Source organism: Poecilia mexicana, unplaced genomic scaffold (assembly GCF_051168715.1).
Source record: "Poecilia mexicana isolate PSO_F unplaced genomic scaffold, ASM5116871v1 scaffold_18, whole genome shotgun sequence".
Classification (NCBI taxonomy): Eukaryota; Metazoa; Chordata; class Actinopteri; order Cyprinodontiformes; family Poeciliidae; genus Poecilia; species Poecilia mexicana.
Genome location: NW_028263387.1, coordinates 22,781,866 through 22,800,970, shown reverse-complemented (window position 1 = coordinate 22,800,970; position 19,105 = coordinate 22,781,866). Strand labels below are relative to the sequence as shown.

Genomic DNA, 19,105 nt, shown 5'->3' with positions numbered 1-19,105 from the left:
GTCTCTTTTCAGCAACAAGATCCAGATACGGGTCACTTTGCTTAGTTTATTAAATAATTTTGGCATTTAATAAACATCCAGTGCATTTCAGTAAATGTCACTGGATGTTTTGTTTTTACTGCTAAAAGAAAATAAATTCAGAACAAAAACCTTGAATTTTTCCATTTGCCTGGAAAACCAAAGTTAAGCCATTTCATTTGATTTTTGATTCAATTTATTTACTTTTACAAACAAGAAAATAAGCAATCAGAAGGACGGACAAAACATTTGCATTCTTGAATTATGAAGAAAATCGTTCCAAGGGCCACAAATGGACCCACACTGTGGACACCCCGGCGTTAGCATTTAATATCTTGTCCAATAAGAATAAAAATTCAAAATAAAAGCAGTTTGAGAGGAAAAACAGGAGGCAGGACTGATTAGTTTCAAGTTTTGCTGATTTATTCTCACTTCTGGAAACATCTAATTGTATAAAATAAGAACAAAAGACGTCAAAAACTAATAAAAGAAAAATGTAAAAATCTCGTCACACTTTCTTCTGTTAGAACTTTATTTTTAGTATCTATTTTGCTTTGAGATTTTAATTCATTTCAGATGTAATTCTATGAGTTTATTCTTGTGATTTTATTCCTTTTCCTCTCTCAGTGTGGCTCTAGCTGATGGGAAACCTTTTTCCAAAACAGAAATCTTCCCTTTCTGTGCACAAACAGCAGTGGCAACACCAGACCGCTGGGCAGATTAAACCAAACATCAATGGTCATTGTGACACAGTCGGTGCCCCCCTCTGACAGATACACCACCGTCCAAAAGAGACCCCAAGCAAACCTCAACACCAGTGTTCCCAGTATGGCCAGAATGGTGTAGAACGCCCTCCGCTTTGACTGGTCCGCCCGCTCCCTGCCCCCATCCTGCTCACCTGGACCTGGACGCATCAAAGCGCCCAAAACTGAAAGATTACAAAAGGAAACAGCTACCAGAGACAATATGACGAGGCATAAATTTACGTGCACAAATAATCTGAGTAAAATCAAAATAACCCAAAACAGGCAAAGCACCCAAACGACGGCGGCGACGACGTTTCTGGTTCTGATCCATCTTCTGCTTCTCAGCTTCAGGTACATTATGGGGTGAACCACGGCCAGGTAGCGCTCCGCACACGTCAGAATGTGGAAGCACATTTCTCCAAACCAGGTGACGCAGTACAGCAACGTCCCGCTTCGTAAAACCTGCAGAGCGTCGTCCATGTAGATGGCAAAGCAGGCGAGGATGTAACCGGTGATGCCGACGAGCTCCATGCCGGCCAGGTGGTAGGTGAAGCAGTCACAGTGACTGACTGAGGAGGAGGAGGCGGAGGAAGAGGAGTAAGAGGGCTTTTTCCAGTGCTGGAGGCCATGATGGAGTATGAACACAGAGAGCGGGAGGTGAAGACAGACGTAGAGGATGACGAACAGAAGAAACACGGTGGAGGTCGGTCTGGAGCCGAGGCAGATAATGTAGTCAGAGAGGAGCGGGGAGGAGGGAGGAAGAGGAGCGGATGAAGAAACGTTCATCAACATCTAGAAGAAAAAACAAAATACACCCATTAAAACGCAAATGTAGCTTTATTTATGTTTTCGCATCCACCTGAATAATATGCAGTTGCGCCCCTGCATTGTGGCATTTATTTGTTACAATAAACATCAGCTAATATAGACTGTAGGAGCAGATTATGCATTTCTGTATTCTAAATGGTTTGGGTCACATGATCTGTCAGCTGTCTATTTAGGTAGCATGCGGTGTTGATGAGGACAGGTGTGTTCCACCCGAAAGGGGGAAACAATTTTTGACCGCAACACAACGCAACGCAATATTAACGTGACGCAATGCTATTGAATGAATGCTGTGTGGATCGCTGGAACTATGTTAGAGGTGTTATAAACAACATGTTAGAGGAATGACTTGTTGTACAAAGGAAATAAGATGATGATTGCCGAGTCATGGAAATAAATGGATTATCTGGACTAACATCAAGGACGGCTCTCATTTCAATCAGCGGATAAGTGATCGGCGTGTCAACTTTACCCCGGTGTACCACCTCAGGGGCTTAAAGATTTGGCTTAGCCTCTACATAAAAGTCAAAAATTGTTTATGACAAGAACTGATCGTGGGAAAGGAACTTTGGATGGCGTTTGTCTACGACGAGGGACGCAGACGGAGCCTGTTTGTTGGGAACGGAGCGTCAGCTGATTGGCATCAGCTCATCTGCAGCCTGGGGTGACGTCGGACAGGATCGGCGTTCAGGAGGACACCTGGATTTCCTTGTTGCTGGATTTGAAATGCATGCATCGAATAGGTATGTGTAGCGCTACACTTAGTAAGATGGCCATCTGAATCTAAATCTAAACGTGTGCACACATAATGGCATAAATCCAATGCATTGGTTGCTGAAGTGGAGGAACAATTAACTTTGTATCAATTAACTGGTTGCAATCTATTGACTGACGGACTTTTATTATGGAGGATTGCATAGCGGACGTGGATTTACCAGCGGGTGCTAGTGCGCCATCTACTGCTGACAACCAGGACTTTCTGACCAGCAGTTGTGACACACAAACGGGCAAACGAGTGGTTAAACTTTCTGCTAAAGCAATTGCTGATCGGTTAGATCGATTGCAAGCTGGTAGAAAGGCTAAGCTAAATAAAGCTAGCAGTTTAAAGAAAAAGATACAAGAGTTGATGCAAAATGGTTTGGTTTCAGAAGTTCAAACGTCTCTTGATGGGTACATTGACTTGTGTGTTGAAATAAGATGCATGCATGATTCATTAATGAATTTATTGCCGGTTGAGGAGAAAGAAAAACATGAAATATGGTTTAAAGCAAAAATGTTGTTCACTGATGAATTTGCTGAAAATGTGAAAAGGTGGGTTAAATCAAAAGAAAATGATGAACTTAAAAATGAAAGTGCTGGTCATTTAATTAGTGGTGCTGATATTAATCATGGGTTGGATAACGATGATATTAGGCCTAATGATAGTGTTTCCAATGTGAGTAAACATTACAACAAAAGTGTTACCAGCAATCGGTCAAGTACAACTTCCTCTGCACAAATAAAAGCTGCAGCAGAGCGAGCTGCACTGGTTGCAAGAATGGCTGTTTTGAAGGAACGTCATGCACTGGAGGAACAGGAGCAACTGATAAAAAGGAAAAAGGAACAGCTTGAGCTAGAAACTGAGCTAGCTGCGTCTACTGCAAAGTTGGCAGTTCTGCAGGCTTCTGATGAACAGTGTCTTTCCCGTGCACCAACTGACGGAATGAACTCTTATTTTGAAGGGGAGAAAAGGAAACTGACATGAGATAAAACTCTTAATGTCATGGCAAAGGATTACTATCCTGCAGCATGTAAAGTAACGCAGCAAAGAAATGCAGTACCAACACAAACCAAACTGCAAACAATGGATGTGCGACCAAAACAGACTGAAATGAAAAGTTCTATGAGCAAGCAGTATTTTGATGCACATGATCAAATGGACTTACAAAAATCACATGTTTTGCAACATGATGTAACAACTGTTTGTGGAAATCAAACCAGACAAGGGATAAATCATCAAACTGATCAAGTTCAAAATGGAGATGTTGTCACTATTATGCATAAGCAAAATGAAATAACTGCTGCACTTGTGCATCAACAGCGTCTACTGTCTTTACCACCACGAGACATTCCTGTGTTTGAAGGAGATCCATTTCAATATAAAGCTTTCATTAAAGTGTTTGAACAAGGAGTAGAAAACAAAGCCAGTAAAGCTGTCTGTATTATTTGGAGCAGTTCACTGCAGGACAGCCTAAGGAACTGGTCCGCAGCTGCCAGCATATGGATCCTGAACGTGGCTACATTGTAGCAAAGGGTCTTCTGCAGGAACATTTTGGAAATGAATACAAAATAGTAACTGCTTATATAAACAAAGCTCTGAACTGGCCATCAATAAAACCAGAGGACGTTAAAGCTCTACAAGTTTATGCTTTGTTTCTACGAGGATGTTGCAATGTGATGGAAGAACTTCATTGCAGGAGTTGGATATGCCAAGTAACATGAAAATGGTCATTTCTAAGCTGCCATACAAACTCAGAGAGAGATGGAGGGCTGTTGCTCATGATATTTTGGAGTCATACGACCACAGAGCTCATTTTATTGATCTGGTTGTATTTCTGGAGAAACATGTGAGGATCTTGTCTGATCCAATTTTTGGTGACATTGAAGTGTATGCACCACAACATACAGCTGGCCTGAGGTCTTCCAGCAGCTTCAAGCTACAGTCAAGAATCAGAAGTAAAGGGAGTAGTTTTGCTACCACAGCAACATCAGTGGATTACTCTGAAGATGGATCAAAGACACAAAGGCCATACTGTCATTGTTGTTCATGTGCTCACTTTATGGATAAATGCCAACAGTTTAAAAACAAGAAACACAGAGAAAAAATCCGTCTTTTGAAGGACAAAGGGATTTGTTTTGGATGCTTGTGTACTGGTCACATCAGCAGAGATTGTAATAAACGTTTAATCTGTGAAATTTGTGATCAACGACACCCAACTGTGTTGCATATTCCAAAGGCAAATTCTGAACCTGAACCGGTAAAAGAGCCAACAGGAGTTAAACCATCATCTCTTCCCCAGACATGTGGACATACAGGGGCCGGAAAGAGTCGCTGTATTCTGTCCATTATTCCAGTACAAGTAAAATCTACCAAGGGAGTGCATGTCATACAGACATACGCTTTTTTAGATCCTGGTAGTACAGCTACATTTTGTTCAGAACATCTTATGCAAAGATTAAACATCACAGGGAAAAGGACTAACTTTCTCTTAAAAACAATGGGGCAGGAAAGGGTTGTTACTGCTTATTCATTGTCTGGCATTGAGGTATCAGGGTTGAATGGAAACAACTTTCATCCTCTGCCAGAAGTCCTTACACAGAAGCAAATGCCAGTTACTTCAGATAATATTGTTACTGCTGCAGAAATAGAAAGATGGCCTTATTTGTCAAAGGTTCAAATCCCCACCATAAAAGCTAATGTTGACTTGTTGATAGGAACCAACGCTCCCAAGATACTAGAGCCTTGGGAAGTGGTCAACAGCTGTGGAGATGGCCCATATGCTACAAGGACAGTGTTGGGCTGGGTGATCAATGGTCTATTGAATGAAGATGGAAATAACAGCAGTACTGAAGTGAAGCCACGTTCTGCTCTAGTAAACAAGATCTCTGTATCTAACTTGGAGTTCCTGCTCAACAAACAGTATGACCATGACTTCAATGAGAAAACCTCAGAGAAAACTGAAATGTCAAGGGAAGACATTCGTTTTATGGAAATCATGGAATCCTCTTCAATTTTACAGGATAAGAGATATTGTCTGAAACTACCCTTTAAGAACACAGATGCTACGCTACCAAATAGCTACTCTGTAGCCAAGCAGAGGATACTTGGATTAAGAAGGAGGTTCGTAAATGACCCTCGATTTCATAAGGAATATTCAAGTTGCCTCCAGGATGTTATTGAAAAAGGTTATGCCGAGCAAGTACCAGATCAACAGTTGAAAGGTACAGTTGGGAAAGTATGGTACATTCCTCACCATGGTGTTTTTCACCCAAAAAAGGGTTCGTTACGAGTGGTGTTTGATTGTGGAGCCACTTATCAAGGAACATCATTAAATAAAGAACTACTACAAGGTCCGAACCTTACCAGTTCCTTACTTGGAGTACTCCTTCGCTTCAGGCAGGAGCCTGTAGCATTCATGGGTGACATTCAGGCCATGTTCCATCAGGTGAAGGTTGCAGAACAAGACAGGGATTTTCTGCGCTTTCTCTGGTGGCCAGAAGGAGACCTCAGCAGAGAACTGAAAGTCTACAGAATGACTGTGCACTTGTTCGGAGCCGTTTCATCTCCAAGCTGTGCTAGTTATGCACTAAAGCAAACTGCAGATGACAACAAAGATGATTTTTCTGATCAAGCTGTTCTTGCTGTCAAACAAAACTTTTATGTTGATGACTGCCTGATGAGTTTGGGTTCAGAGGAAGAGGCCATAAAAATGGTGAATGAATTAAATGCTCTCTGTAAAAGAGGTGGCTTTCAGTTGGAGAAATGGATCAGTAACAGTCGAGCAGTGTTGCAGTCTATCCCAGAAGAACACTGGGCAAAGGATTTAAAAGAGCTCAACTTGGATCAAGATGACCTCCCAGCTGAAAGAGTTTTAGGTCTACTGTGGTGTGTCGAGTCAGACTCCTTCAAATTTAAGATTGAGATGAAACATCAGTCTCCAACCAGACGTGGCATGCTGTCCATCACCAGTTCAGTATACGATCCTTTGGGTTTTCTGTCACCAGCCATCCTACCTGCTAAGATGATGCAGCAAGAGCTTTGTAGGAGGAGTTGTGGATGGGATGATGTCATCCCACTGGATATTTTGAAACGGTGGGAACAGTGGTTGGAGGAGGTCAAGTTACTTGCTTCATTCAAAGTAGCAAGATGTATGAAAGCAAGGGATTTTGGGAACCTCATATACTGCCAATTACATCATTTTGCTGATGCCAGTAAAGATGGCTATGGGACTGTAACATACATCCGGTTGAAAGACAACAAAGACCATATTAACATAGCTTTCTTATTAGGGAAAGCCAGAGTGGCGCCTTTAAAAACTGTGACAATCCCAAGATTGGAACTTACAGCTGCAGTTTTGGCTGCCAGAGTGGACGTAATGCTAAAAGCAGAGCTTCAAATGCAGCTGGATGAATCTGTGTTTTGGACGGACAGTACATCAGTTCTGAAATACATCAACAATGAGGATAAACGTTTCCAAACCTTTGTGGCAAATCGGATCTCAATAATAAGAGAGATTTCAGGCCCTTCCCAATGGAGGCATGTTGGTTCCAAAGACAACCCAGCCGATGCTGCATCAAGGGGAATAAAAGTGACCCGTTTTCTGACTAATCGCAGTTGGATTGAGGGCCCTAGCTTTCTTTGGAAGCCTGAAGAATTCTGGCCAGAGAATCCTATTGATGATAAGATGGACCCCAATGATCCAGAGCTCAAAAGGGATGCTCTTGTGAACTGTGCTGCCGCTTGTTCAATTAAACCTACTGATTTTCTCATTAACTACTTTTCTGAATGGAGGAAACTCAAGATTTCCGTTGCCTGGTTTCTCAGACTGAAAACCCATTTGCTGCAACTCATTCGACAAAAGGCTCAGCTGAAAGACCCTGATCTTAATAATGGGCTAGTGAAAAGACAAAAGGCTACAGTGACCTCAAAAGCCATCACCTTAAAGCCCAAGGATCTGTTGGAAGCGTCGTTGGAGACAAGTTCAATACATCTCAGATTTATTTTGGAAACGCTGGATCAAGGAGTATTTGCCCCTATTGCAAGAAAGACAGAAGTGGAATCAACAGAAACAAAATTTGAAATCTGGAGATGTCGTTGTCATCATGGATTCATCTGCCCCACGTGGCTCCTGGCCTCTTGCTAAAGTAATATCGGTTTTCTGTGATAAAAAAGGCATGGTGCGATCTGTAAAACTGCAGACAAAGAACAATATTATTGAAAGACCTGTTACCAAACTTTGTTTGATACAAGGGGTGTAAATCAACAGATATGTATTCACTTGCTCCTATTGTTATTGTATAATTATGTATGCCTGTCATAACAATTAGGGGCCGGTGTGTAGGAGCAGATTATGCATTTCTGTATTCTAAATGGTTTGGGTCACATGATCTGTCAGCTGTCTATTTAGGTAGCATGCGGTGTTGATGAGGACAGGTGTGTTCCACCCGAAAGGGGGAAACAATTTTTGACCGCAACGCAACGCAACGCAATATTAACGTGACGCAATGCTATTGAATGAATGCTGTGTGGATCGCTGGAACTATGTTAGAGGTGTTATAAACAACATGTTAGAGGAATGACTTGTTGTACAAAGGAAATAAGATGATGATTGCCGAGTCATGGAAATAAATGGATTATCTGGACTAACATCAAGGACGGCTCTCATTTCAATCAGCGGATAAGTGATCGGCGTGTCAACTTTACCCCGGTGTACCACCTCAGGGGCTTAAAGATTTGGCTTAGCCTCTACATAGACTCATCAAGATTTCTGCTTTATATTTAGACTGAATAAGTTTTTGTAGCTATAGAACAAATTTATGTCATTTCAAGAGACTTTCAGTTCCTTTAATCACAATATACTCTCATGTTATATGAGGAAAACATTTGGGTTTTAGTCAGATTATGTTGCTTTTCTAATCCCTGATACCAACAGACTGACCTTCTTGGTGTTTAAAAGCTCCGCTGCTCCTTTTCCGTCTCCTGGACCAGCAGCTGGATGAAACCTGCAGCTCAGCCTCTCTGTTACTTAACATCCAATTCAAATCCGGCTCATTTGCATTAACATAAACTTTCCATATAGATCATGAGTAAAATGACAAACTCTGTGCATGTGATGAAGATGTATGAATCCACTGAGAGATTTGCACACTTAACCCAAGTAAACCTTTAAATTTAAATTAAATGCATTGCATCCTGCTTCAAAATGTTTCCTCCAGCAGGGGGCGCTTTACATTAAATTATGCTAAAAGGAACACATTGTGTCTTTCCTTGATTTTTTTCTAAATATTACAGTTTTAAAGTTCGAAATTTTTCTCAAATTAAACAGTAAAACTACTAATTCAAATGATCTTTAAATGAAGCTTCTGCTGTTTAAGTCACTTTATTCATTGGAGGAGGTTTTGCCTGGCCTCTTAATGTTGTCACTGTTAAATTTCCTTCATCACTTCTCATTATGTCGCTGCTTCTCACCAAACCTGTTCAGTATTGATTTGCCAATATGAAAATTTGGGCCGATAACCGATATTTACCAATATCACATCAATTTTACGTATTTCCTTACACTTTCAATACTGTGAATAAACATGGTCACTGCCTTCAGTCTTTGCTTTCAGTCAAATAAAACCTCTGCTGCATTACGCTTCCACTTTAAAAGAAAAAAAAAAGTAAACAATGTTTGGCTGAAGAACCTTGGGAAACGTGGAGCAAACACACCGTCTGCAGTCCCACAAAGCAGAGCTTGGGATCAAAGAACTAGATTTTTATAAGTCATTTTAAACTTTTCTCACATTGCGGACATGAATAAAATGGTTAAATTCATCCGATCATCAGGTAAGTTAGTAGTCAGGAACATTTATATGAAAACGTTGAATTGAGAACAGCTTCCAGACCGCAATGGTTCAAAAACCCCCCAGTGTCGTTATCATGTAAGCAGAAAAAAACAGATATGCAAAAAATAGACAGAAATCTAAGAAAACAGGAAAAACTAATGAACATGTGCAAAACATAACAGCTTCCTGCATTTCCTTCCTGCAAAGTTTTTCTGCAAAACTACAGAAGAAGAAAATATCAACAACAGTGGATAGCAAAGTAATGCTAAAACACAAATAAAATATAAAAATAAACTTACGAAAAGCACAAAACACACAGGAAGTGAATTACTGACTTTATTAGTATTTTTATTGAGCAGGTAAAAAACAGAACAGGACAACTAATAGTTTGTATGTTCAAATATCTTTGCTTGCTTTGAACACAGTACTTAAAATATGTGTGCTTTTTTATTTGAATTGATCAAACAGATTATTTATGCACAAATGGTGAACACATCCAAACACAAACACATACAGGAAGCAGTTGCTTATGCAAAAGCATTCAATTTTACCAAGTATTTTTGTTCAGTTTCTAGCACAAATGTCTTAGTACATTTGAATTAAGACACAACTGACATAAAAGTAACTTATCAGCAAGAAAAGGAGCTTGTTTCAAGTAAATAACGCCTTAATATTGATGGAAAAAGTATCAGTTCACTTGGGAAATTGTCTTATGAGTAAAATTATATGCAAATACAACTAGTACTTTTTGTCAATATTAAGGAATTATTTACTTATAACACTGTAAATTATGGCAAAAATACTGGCCAGTATTTTACTGAATAAGTACAGATTTTACCATATTTATACGGATTTTACTGTATAAATAAATGCAGTAAAATCTGTAATTAAGCAATAAAATTCTGGCAGCCACAGAATTTTACCACACAAATACGTGTTTAACCATATTGATACGTTAAAATCCGTATCAATATGGTAAAATTCCTAAGTTAGATACTTTTTTTGTTTTGTTTTTACAGTGAAGCTCCTATAACTTGCTGAAAAGATTCTTGTAAGTTAGTTTTGTCTTATTCCAAGTGTACTAAGATACATGCACTAGAAACTAGACTAAAAGTACTTGGTAATATTTGGTGTTTTTTCAGTGTAGTTGAGGTAAATGCTGCCATCTCACTCACTGGGTGTTTTTCTTACAACACACACATTCACTGGTTCTGAGCAGAAAGAGCAGAGGCACAACCAGACTGCTGGGCAGGTTGAGCCAAACATCAATGGTCATTTGGATACAGTCAGAACTTTCTCCTGAATACAGCACAGCCCAGAAGAGGCCCCAAGCAAACCTCAACACCAGTGTTCCCAGTATGGCCAGAATGGTAAAGAACGCCCTCCGCTTTGACTGGTCCACCCGCTCCCTGCCCCCACCCTGCTGCCCCGGGCCTGGACGCATCAAAACCCTCAACACAGAAAAGTTACAAAAGGAAACAACTGACACAGAAAAGACCAACAAGCAGTAATTTGTGATGATGAAAAAATTCGCTTTTACCAAAACTACTCCTAAAAGGCAAAGCAGCCAGATGAAACCAAGAACGACGTTTCTGATTCCGATCCATCTTCCGTTCCTCAGCTTCAGATACACGATGGGATGAACGACAGCCAGGTAGCGCTCCGTACACATCAGTATATGAAATAATACCTCTCCAAACCACGTGTAGGTGGAAAGAAGAACCCCTGCTTCCAACAAGCCAGGCATTTCCACCTGGCAAATGGTGCAGAAAGTCAGAACGTAACCAAGGACTCCAACCAGCTCCATGCTGGCCAGGTGAAAGGTAAAGCAGTCAGAGTGACTCGTCGGCGCTGATGAGGAGCAGGTGCGTTTTTTCCACTGATGGAGGATGAACACAGAGAGAGGGAGGTGGAGGCAGACGGTGGCGATGATAAACGTGAGGAAGATGATGGCGGAGGGTCTGGAGACGAGGCACTTCATGTACGAATGGATGAAGTCGCTAGTCTGGAAAAGCTGAGGATGAAGAGTGGTTTCATTATGAGACGGAGAGGAAGGCGGCATCTTACCTAGAAGAAGAACAGACAAAACTGTTGACATGTTAAAACTTTAGAATGCAGGGATTTCATAATCAAAGACTGAAAAGTCAAAAAAATATGTGTGTATCACTTTAAATCATTTAAAAAGGGGATTTGTCCTGATTTACTGATATCCAAGGCACACTGTTCAAAAGACCCTTAAATAGTTTAAGTTTGGTGTTGAGTATTACTCTTTGTATTATGTGATTTCTGTTCAGCGTTACTTTTGTCCCTTAAGGCATACCGTAGTTAGGGCAGTGATGACGTCTCAGCTAGCTGTAACCAATGTTGCTGATATCTGGTGGGGAAGTTGGGTAACCGAACCACTGTGTTAACACGTGGGAAAGACTTGCAAGATATGTGTGTTCTCCTTATAAGTTTGCTTCATTGATGAGTAAGTTGCGATATTTGAGTGTTTACTGCAGCTAAATGAGTGATTTGAAGTTTATTCGTTTGCTATTATTTCACCTGTTGCTAAGTCCGAGCTATCTGCTACGTGTGTATTATAGAGCATTGTGCTGAACATACATATCTACTTTGGAGTAGAGGCATGATTATTAACTGTGGAGTTAACTTGCCTTAGTTTGTTAATTAATATTGATTTTGAGGTTGAGCTTATCTCTGTTTTATCTATTTCCTTCTTAGTTTATCTAAGGTATAATGGCATTATTTTATTTATTTCTGTATTTATTTTCTGTATTTTTGTTTATTCTAGGAAACCGCACACACACACACACACACACACACACACACACACACACACACACACACACACACCTTCGTATAGACACACATTTATGCCCATCCATGTTCAACTGGATCAAAGATCTGTAATACAGTTGGAATGCAGAACAGTTAACGGATCCTGCCTGGTGTCTTCATTAAAACATCTGCTGCACCTCATCCTAACATCTGGTCCAGAGCTGAATCCGGTCCTGAGTTCTATTCTGGCCGACACTCCAGGTTGAGAGGTTCCAAACCTGAACAGTGCCTTCAGTCCTTCAACTCTAGAGCAAACTCACTTACAGACACAACACTGTTTCCTCTTGAATTTGTGGGATTTTTTTAACCATGTAATGACGTTACAACTAGGGAAGCACCAATAAGAAAATTTGGTCCGATATCGATCTGATACTTTCTGATATTAATATTGCTGTTATGGCCGATAACCAATATTTACCTAAACTATAAAGACTTCATAACAGTTTTGACATCTTTGAGGAAAAAAACCAACAACCAGAAACAGATAAATTAAATATCAGTTGTTTATATCGGCCCACTTTCATTTACTGGACCGAGAACAATTTGTTAAAAAATGACTGATATCAGCCGATACCAATGTTGGTGCCGATATATTGTGCATCCAGAAAACTGCTTAAAAACAAAAACTGGATTCAAGAGTTTAAAATGTGAATTTACTGTGGATTCTCTCTGATCCACACAGGGTCAGAATTACGCATTCAGACTCAAATATCTGGAATACCGCAGGTGATGCTTTAATTATTTCATTTTTACCATTTATTCAGTGTTTCTTTTGTACTTTCTGCTAAAACTGACCTTTCACCTTTACTACTAGATCCAAAAACAGCCAGAAGTCTAGTTTATTTTTGTAGCTATTGATTCATGTTGGATATATGATTTTTTGATGCATTACAGTGTTAATTTTTTCATCTGTTCTATTTTTTCTAAATGATCTTCTACCTAACCTACTTTTTATATAATCTTTTATTGCTACTCTTAAGCTTATTATGATTGTATGATGAGAAAAAATATTGTACAAATTCTGCGTTCCTGTTGAAGAAAAATAAACCAACCTTCTCAGTGTTTGTCACCGCTCCTCGTCTTTCTCTCGGCTGAAATCAGGCACTTGGTGAGTTTTTCGCTTCCCCTCTTGATTCAATTCAAATGCAGTTTATTTGCATTAAACAAATGATGCTATGTGGATAAAGTGACAAATTGTTCGATGCATTAATGTGATGGAGATGCATAAATCTTCTGACAGATTTCCATGACATGTAAAATATCAACATCAGTGTGTTTACATTTATAATATACAAAAATAACAATAAATACATTCTTTTGCCTGAACAGATGCATATAATGGCTGGTGAAAAAACTGAAAAGCAACGTTAATTAAGTAAAATCTTCAGTATTTATATTATACAAATTGTCTACAACGGGTCAACTTTTGTTAACACTTAATTTCTGATACATACTTGTAGTTTCTACTTTATTTAATTTTTTGAAAGTCAAAAAAATGTAGATTTATGCAAAAATGAAAATATAAAAACAGAAGTAAGAATAAAATACTGTACATTATGGAGACATTTACAACACGGGAAATACTGTACAAATATTAAAAGTACTGTCCTACTACCTTTTAACATTTATCTAAAATCTGTGCAATAATACATAATATGTAACTTTTACTACATAATTGAAGAGCTCAAGATTGTCTAAACCTGTTTGGTGCAAAACAACCAATGGATTCAGAAACTAAACCCTCTGAACGTTACTAAAGATTCTCCATCCATTAATCCATTTAGATTCTCTTACCTTTGCAATATGATCTTACAGAGCCCCCTAGAGGACAGGAGGGATACTCCACCCCCTGTTTTGCGTTCTCTGTCAATAACTTACTGATCAGTTCATGCAGCATAACTGGATACCGAAAGTCTTTCTTACGGTGGCCATCGTACTTCTGCAGTTATATAAGGTTTTGTGAGGTTTTTGCATGTATGTTAATATCTCGTTTGCGAGATATCTGAAGTTTTATATCTTTATATTAAGGATAGAAATGAACCACAGACCTATTGTGCAAAATGCAAACACAAACAGGCCAAATGTGAGCTTTCCATCTCCCTTCTAAGATATAAACAGAAACTTTCTACAAGAATGAAAGAAAGAAAAAAATACATCCAACCTATTTGGACTATTTCTGAGTTGTTTTCACTCTGTGGTAATAAAGTCAGTTTTGATAGTGTCTTTTTTGTGTTGGTAGTTTTCATGAGCTGTTCCATCTCAACCTTTCACAAACAGACATAAACATGCAGTGAATTCATCGATTTTCAGGTTTTTTTGCACCAAAGAGTTGAGAATATGTTTTCACTGAGGCTCTTTAAATGCATATATATTTTTGCAATTTTAAATTAACATTTGTGACTGTGTACAAAATAGACCAGACTGTATTTCCTAATTTATTGCGAGGCAATGCAAAATAAAACCTTTTCTCCATGTCCAGTAGGGGGCTCCATATGATCTTAATCATCGTCGTCTTTCTTCCAACATGCTAATTTTCCTGCTCTTTGCAGAAAAAGCAAAGGTAACACCAACGTACTGGGCAGGTTACACAAAACCTCACACGTCATCACAACACAATTAGTATTTGCTCGTATGAGATTAAAAATCCAAATTATACTCCAAGCTAACCTCAGGATTAGCACGCCCAGTATGGCTACCACAGTGTAAAACGCCCTCTGCTTTGACTGGTCCACTCTCTCCCGCCATGTTCCTTGTTGATTCAAAACCCACAGAACAGAAAGGCAGCAGTAAGGAGTGACAGTTACGGTCAGTATTATGATGCAGGAATCCATGATGATGTAATTGTCCTTTACAGCCAAACCCAGCCCCACAAAGCAGAGCAGCCAAACGCAGCCAATGGTGACGTTCCGGATCCGGATCCCGTCTTTGTTTCTCAGCCTCAGGTAGGCGATGGGGTAGACGACAGCCAGGAAGTGCTCCACGCAGGTGAGGTTCTGGAACAATCCTTCTCCATACCAGGTGAAAGAAAACAGAACCGACCCCACTTTGACTGCGTTCATCTCTGCACCGTAGAGTCCTCCGAAAGAGATCACGCACCCGGTGACGCCGACGATCTCCATGACGACCATGTGGTAGGTGAAGAGGTCCGAGTTGCTCACAGCCGATGCTGAGCGATTCCTCCACCATTGATTGAAGCCATAGCAGAGAATGAAGATGAACAGAGGGAGGAAGAGAACAACGTTGATGCCGATAAATGCGGTGTAAATGAAGGAGCTGGGCCTGGTGAAGAGGCACTGGCTGTAGGACAGGACAGGATGGGAGTCATTGGAAGAGGAAGAGTTTGCCAACATTTCTTCTCTCGGTGGTCCTAAAATATAATACCACCGCTGTCCATCCAGATCCTGGCAGAAAAACTTTAATTTATCCTGTCAAATGCAAAGTGAACACATTAGTGTTTATCATAGCTTTAGCTAAGTTTAGTAGTGGTGTGACGTTCACAAACGGTTTGATTCTTTTATACGGATCGTTATCGTGACTCCAGTCTAAATAAAAACAGCTGTTTTTTTTTCAACTTTGCTAGCTTAAAATGATCTGCACACACTGCAGTAGCTCTGGTTCTTCTATTTAATTTTAAAATATTTGTATTTAATCGGGTGAACGTATGGTACAATTATTAACCACTTGACTTTTGAATTTAGGTCTAAATTTCAGTATTATAGAAACAATGTTTCTGAGTGGTAAAGCGTTACTAGCTAATGCTAATTAGCTCCATTTCCATGGTAAACCTTTTCAAAGACTCAGGTAATGCAGGTGAATGAAGCTTCATCAATGCAGACAGAGCATGTGAATATATTATGATATAAAACAACACTTATCTGGTTAGTTCTGTCATTGAAGGAGTTAAGAAGCATCAACTCATGTTGGCTTTGTACTTTCAGTATTTTCTCATTTTAATTTGGTCAAATCAACCATCTTTACTTTTTCTTTAATTACTTGAAGTGTTTAGTGTTTGATTCATTCTCTAGTTTTTAGTGTTTCTAACATCTAGTTCCTCTTTTGTTTTGTTTATCATCTCTTGAGCTCAGTGGTCGGGTCACTTCCTTCTTTGTTATTCCTGTTTTTTAGTTTCTTTATTTTATTCAGCCTCATCTTGAGTTGTTTTGTTAGTCACTCTGCAGCTTTCTGAGCTCTTTGGAAATTCGTATGTTATTCTTTTTTTAATCACTCTTTCCTTCAGTCTCTCAGCTTCACTTCCCTCACAGCTGAGATTCATTGTGATGATGAATCCCTAATGTCTGTTATGACAACATTATGGATTCTGATTCCTGTTTAAGTTTTTCCCTCCCTGTGACAGTTTCTAGTTTTGTTACTTTTTTTTATTATTGTTTTTTTCTGATTTGGGCTTGTTTTTGTTTTTTTAACATGTTTTTAAAACTTCTTTGCCAGATAATATCATTTATAGGGAGATAAATGACATTATCTGACTATAACTGGCTTAACTAACATTACAAGCCAAATTCAGTTGGATTGTTGTACAAGGAAATGCTGACAAATGATACATCAATATTAGACTCTTTATCTTACAGCAAAATCTCATATTTTTGTCAATCTGGACACAGGATTCAGGAAAACATATTTTTAACACAAAGGAGTAAAGTACTGACCATTTGGAGTCAAAATTATGACAAGTTATTTTGAGTTTAGTATAGAATGTTTACACTTGCTTATGGAAAATACTTTGTAACTTTTGAAATAGTACAAACAAAGTAATCCAGGAGTTAAAGTACCTTCAAATACTTTCCCAGAACTCCTCTTTCTCTCTCCATAATGTGTTAAATTAGCTTGTAGGTTTGCTGACAAAGACGTTATTAAACATGAAGTTTTTACCTTTTTTCCTCAGTTGATTCTTTTCCAGCAGAAAACCAAACAGAAAAAAAAATTCTGAATTTTCTTTCTAACTTAAGTTTCTGCTCTGCACTCGATGCCAAATTAAGGCATAGCTTTGAGGTTGGTTAAAGTTAAGCATTTGACTTTCAGCAGAAGATGTGGCCTGAGGTTGGCGTCTAAGAATAGAGTGAAAAAAACATTTCCTGTTTCTCAGAACAACTGTTAAAAAATAACCTGCAGTTTCAGCCTGCACATAAAACACATGTGCAAAATCTTTTCTTGTTGTGCAACTAACACTAATGGAAACAGGTGCTAATGATGCGCTGCAATTAGATGGATTTTCTCACTTAGCAACGGAAATATTTACCTATACAAGCAGGAAGTTAGATACTGTAAAGTTAAGCCTAAAATTATTCGTACCCCAGTTATATTTAGATTTTTTTTACTTAAATATGTTCATCTGATTGAAACTATGACTATTGGCGTGGCTCAGTTTGAACCCGATGGAGAATCTGCATATAGAGCTAAAAATTAGGGTGATGGCAAAGAGGCCTTTCAGCATGAAAAACATGGAGATCTTCACCAAATTAAATCATCAAAATAAAAGTGTAAACATGTAAAAACGGTGTGAATAATTATACCAAAGGGTTTGATTGCAGTAATGTCAATAAGTATGTTTCTATTTATTTTTGAGGAGGGTGTTAAAAACAATTTTATTTTAAATGAAAATAAACATTTGCCTCATCAGAATTAACTTTACTGAATGAAAATAACTTAATGTTAATCTGTCAGGGGTATGAATACTTTTGAGTGCATATATATACGAGTTAAAAGTGATGGATAAAAATCCGTGCAAGTTTGCTTCATAGACTATCACTGTGGAGCTGATGAAGGAAGTAGAACAAGAGTGTGTTGAAAGTGACAACATGAAAACTTGTTACTTTCAGGGTTCAAACATTTTCTATTTCTTGAGATGAGACTAGAAAAAATGCATCACATTACATTTATATTTGTTCCCAGTGAATTTTATTTCGCTTGCACCAACTTTAGAAGTTTCTCATGTTTGTCTTTATGTCAAAAACATGACACAAAACTATAAAAAAAATATTAAAAAATAAAATTATGAGAATGAAATCATAAAATTATGAGAAAAGTTATAACATCACAAGAATAAAGCTGCATGGGAATAAAGTCAAAATGTTTTAAAAATTAAGGGAACAAAGTTGCCCACAAATATCTAAATACCATGAATACTAAAGATCCCCTCTAAAAACTATTATAACTCACTATTTTTATAGGTAATAAGTAGTGAGTTAGAATAGCAAATGTATTTAAATATGCATTAACATTCACAATGGAAAAGTCTTGGCACTAACACATTATCTTTGCTCTTTGGGTTTCAGCCAATCAGCACCAAGAAAAAAATAATGTCGCTCTTCGATTGGCTGCTTCATAAATGCCAGCCAATAGCTTTTCAATTAGCATTGAAGGTAAGAATTTCAGCTTCCTGAGTTTTAGTTTTCTTGAAAGTATTTTAAATCTGCTCTAAGAAAAAAAATCCACAAATATAGGCCTAACTTGCATTTATGTTCTACAGAAAAATATCTACATGATTACATTCATATGGCCGTTGCGTCAGCTAAAATAATAATAATAATAATAATAATAATAATAATAATAATAATAATAATAATAATGCATCACTAAATATATTCACATTGAATTATTTTCATAAAACTACAAAAAACAGAAATGGTTCGATTAAAAGTCTTTTGTTTGGGAAGATACGCCATTATCTACCAGAAAATGGCGTATTCATTGTATGTATTTCCTCCACGTAAAAGATGAAATACAGCCAATAATGTATACTTTTGGGATTTTTAAGAATTAACAATTTACTTTTAAAACAAGTTAAAAGTTAATCATCAAATCATAAAGCCAAGGACCCAAAAACAAATCATTCACTCTGTATTTTAATTATGAACTCTTTCAAAGTTCATAATTAATGTGCCGCTTCATCCCAGTGGCACATCTGGAATGAGGACATGAATGTGGAAGTGATGTCACATGACCCTTTGCCCGTGACGTCACTCTCTCGCCCGCTCCATCATGATGGACGTCAAACAACCAACGCGCTCTTGTAAAGCCTGTCATCGCTTCTGTTTAGTTGATTTCACTTTAAAAATGGTCACAGGATGTTGCGT

General features: G+C 38.4%; 3 protein-coding genes across 3 annotated transcripts; all 3 read right to left on the bottom strand.

The window, feature by feature from the left end:
* Nucleotides 1-336: 336 nt before the first annotated feature.
* Nucleotides 337-1,556, bottom strand: LOC148154189 (uncharacterized). The gene has a single exon (XM_088016056.1). It carries the CDS (start codon nucleotides 1,554-1,556, stop codon nucleotides 642-644), a length of 915 nt encoding a protein of 304 aa, XP_087872182.1. The 3' UTR covers nucleotides 337-641.
* An 8,741-nt stretch (nucleotides 1,557-10,297) lies between these two features.
* LOC148154188 (uncharacterized) lies at nucleotides 10,298-11,224 on the bottom strand. Its single transcript, XM_088015185.1, has one exon. The coding sequence runs from the start codon at nucleotides 11,155-11,157 to the stop codon at nucleotides 10,348-10,350; it is 810 nt and encodes a 269-aa protein (XP_087871311.1). The 5' UTR covers nucleotides 11,158-11,224; the 3' UTR covers nucleotides 10,298-10,347.
* Nucleotides 11,225-13,125: 1,901 nt separating this feature from the next.
* LOC148154187 (uncharacterized) lies at nucleotides 13,126-17,225 on the bottom strand. The gene is made up of 2 exons (XM_088016061.1): nucleotides 16,902-17,225; nucleotides 13,126-15,439 (listed from the first exon to the last, which is right to left on the bottom strand). Exon 2 carries the CDS (start codon nucleotides 15,362-15,364, stop codon nucleotides 14,513-14,515), a length of 852 nt encoding a protein of 283 aa, XP_087872187.1. The 5' UTR covers nucleotides 15,365-15,439; nucleotides 16,902-17,225; the 3' UTR covers nucleotides 13,126-14,512.
* Nucleotides 17,226-19,105: the final 1,880 nt, after the last annotated feature.

Excerpts from the sequence above, each read along its gene's own strand:
- LOC148154187 (XM_088016061.1), bottom strand. The coding sequence starts at position 15,364 with ATGTTGGCAAACTCTTCCTCTTCCAATGACTCCCATCCTGTCCTGTCC.
- LOC148154189 (XM_088016056.1), bottom strand. The coding sequence starts at position 1,556 with ATGTTGATGAACGTTTCTTCATCCGCTCCTCTTCCTCCCTCCTCCCCG.
- LOC148154188 (XM_088015185.1), bottom strand. The coding sequence starts at position 11,157 with ATGAAGTGCCTCGTCTCCAGACCCTCCGCCATCATCTTCCTCACGTTT.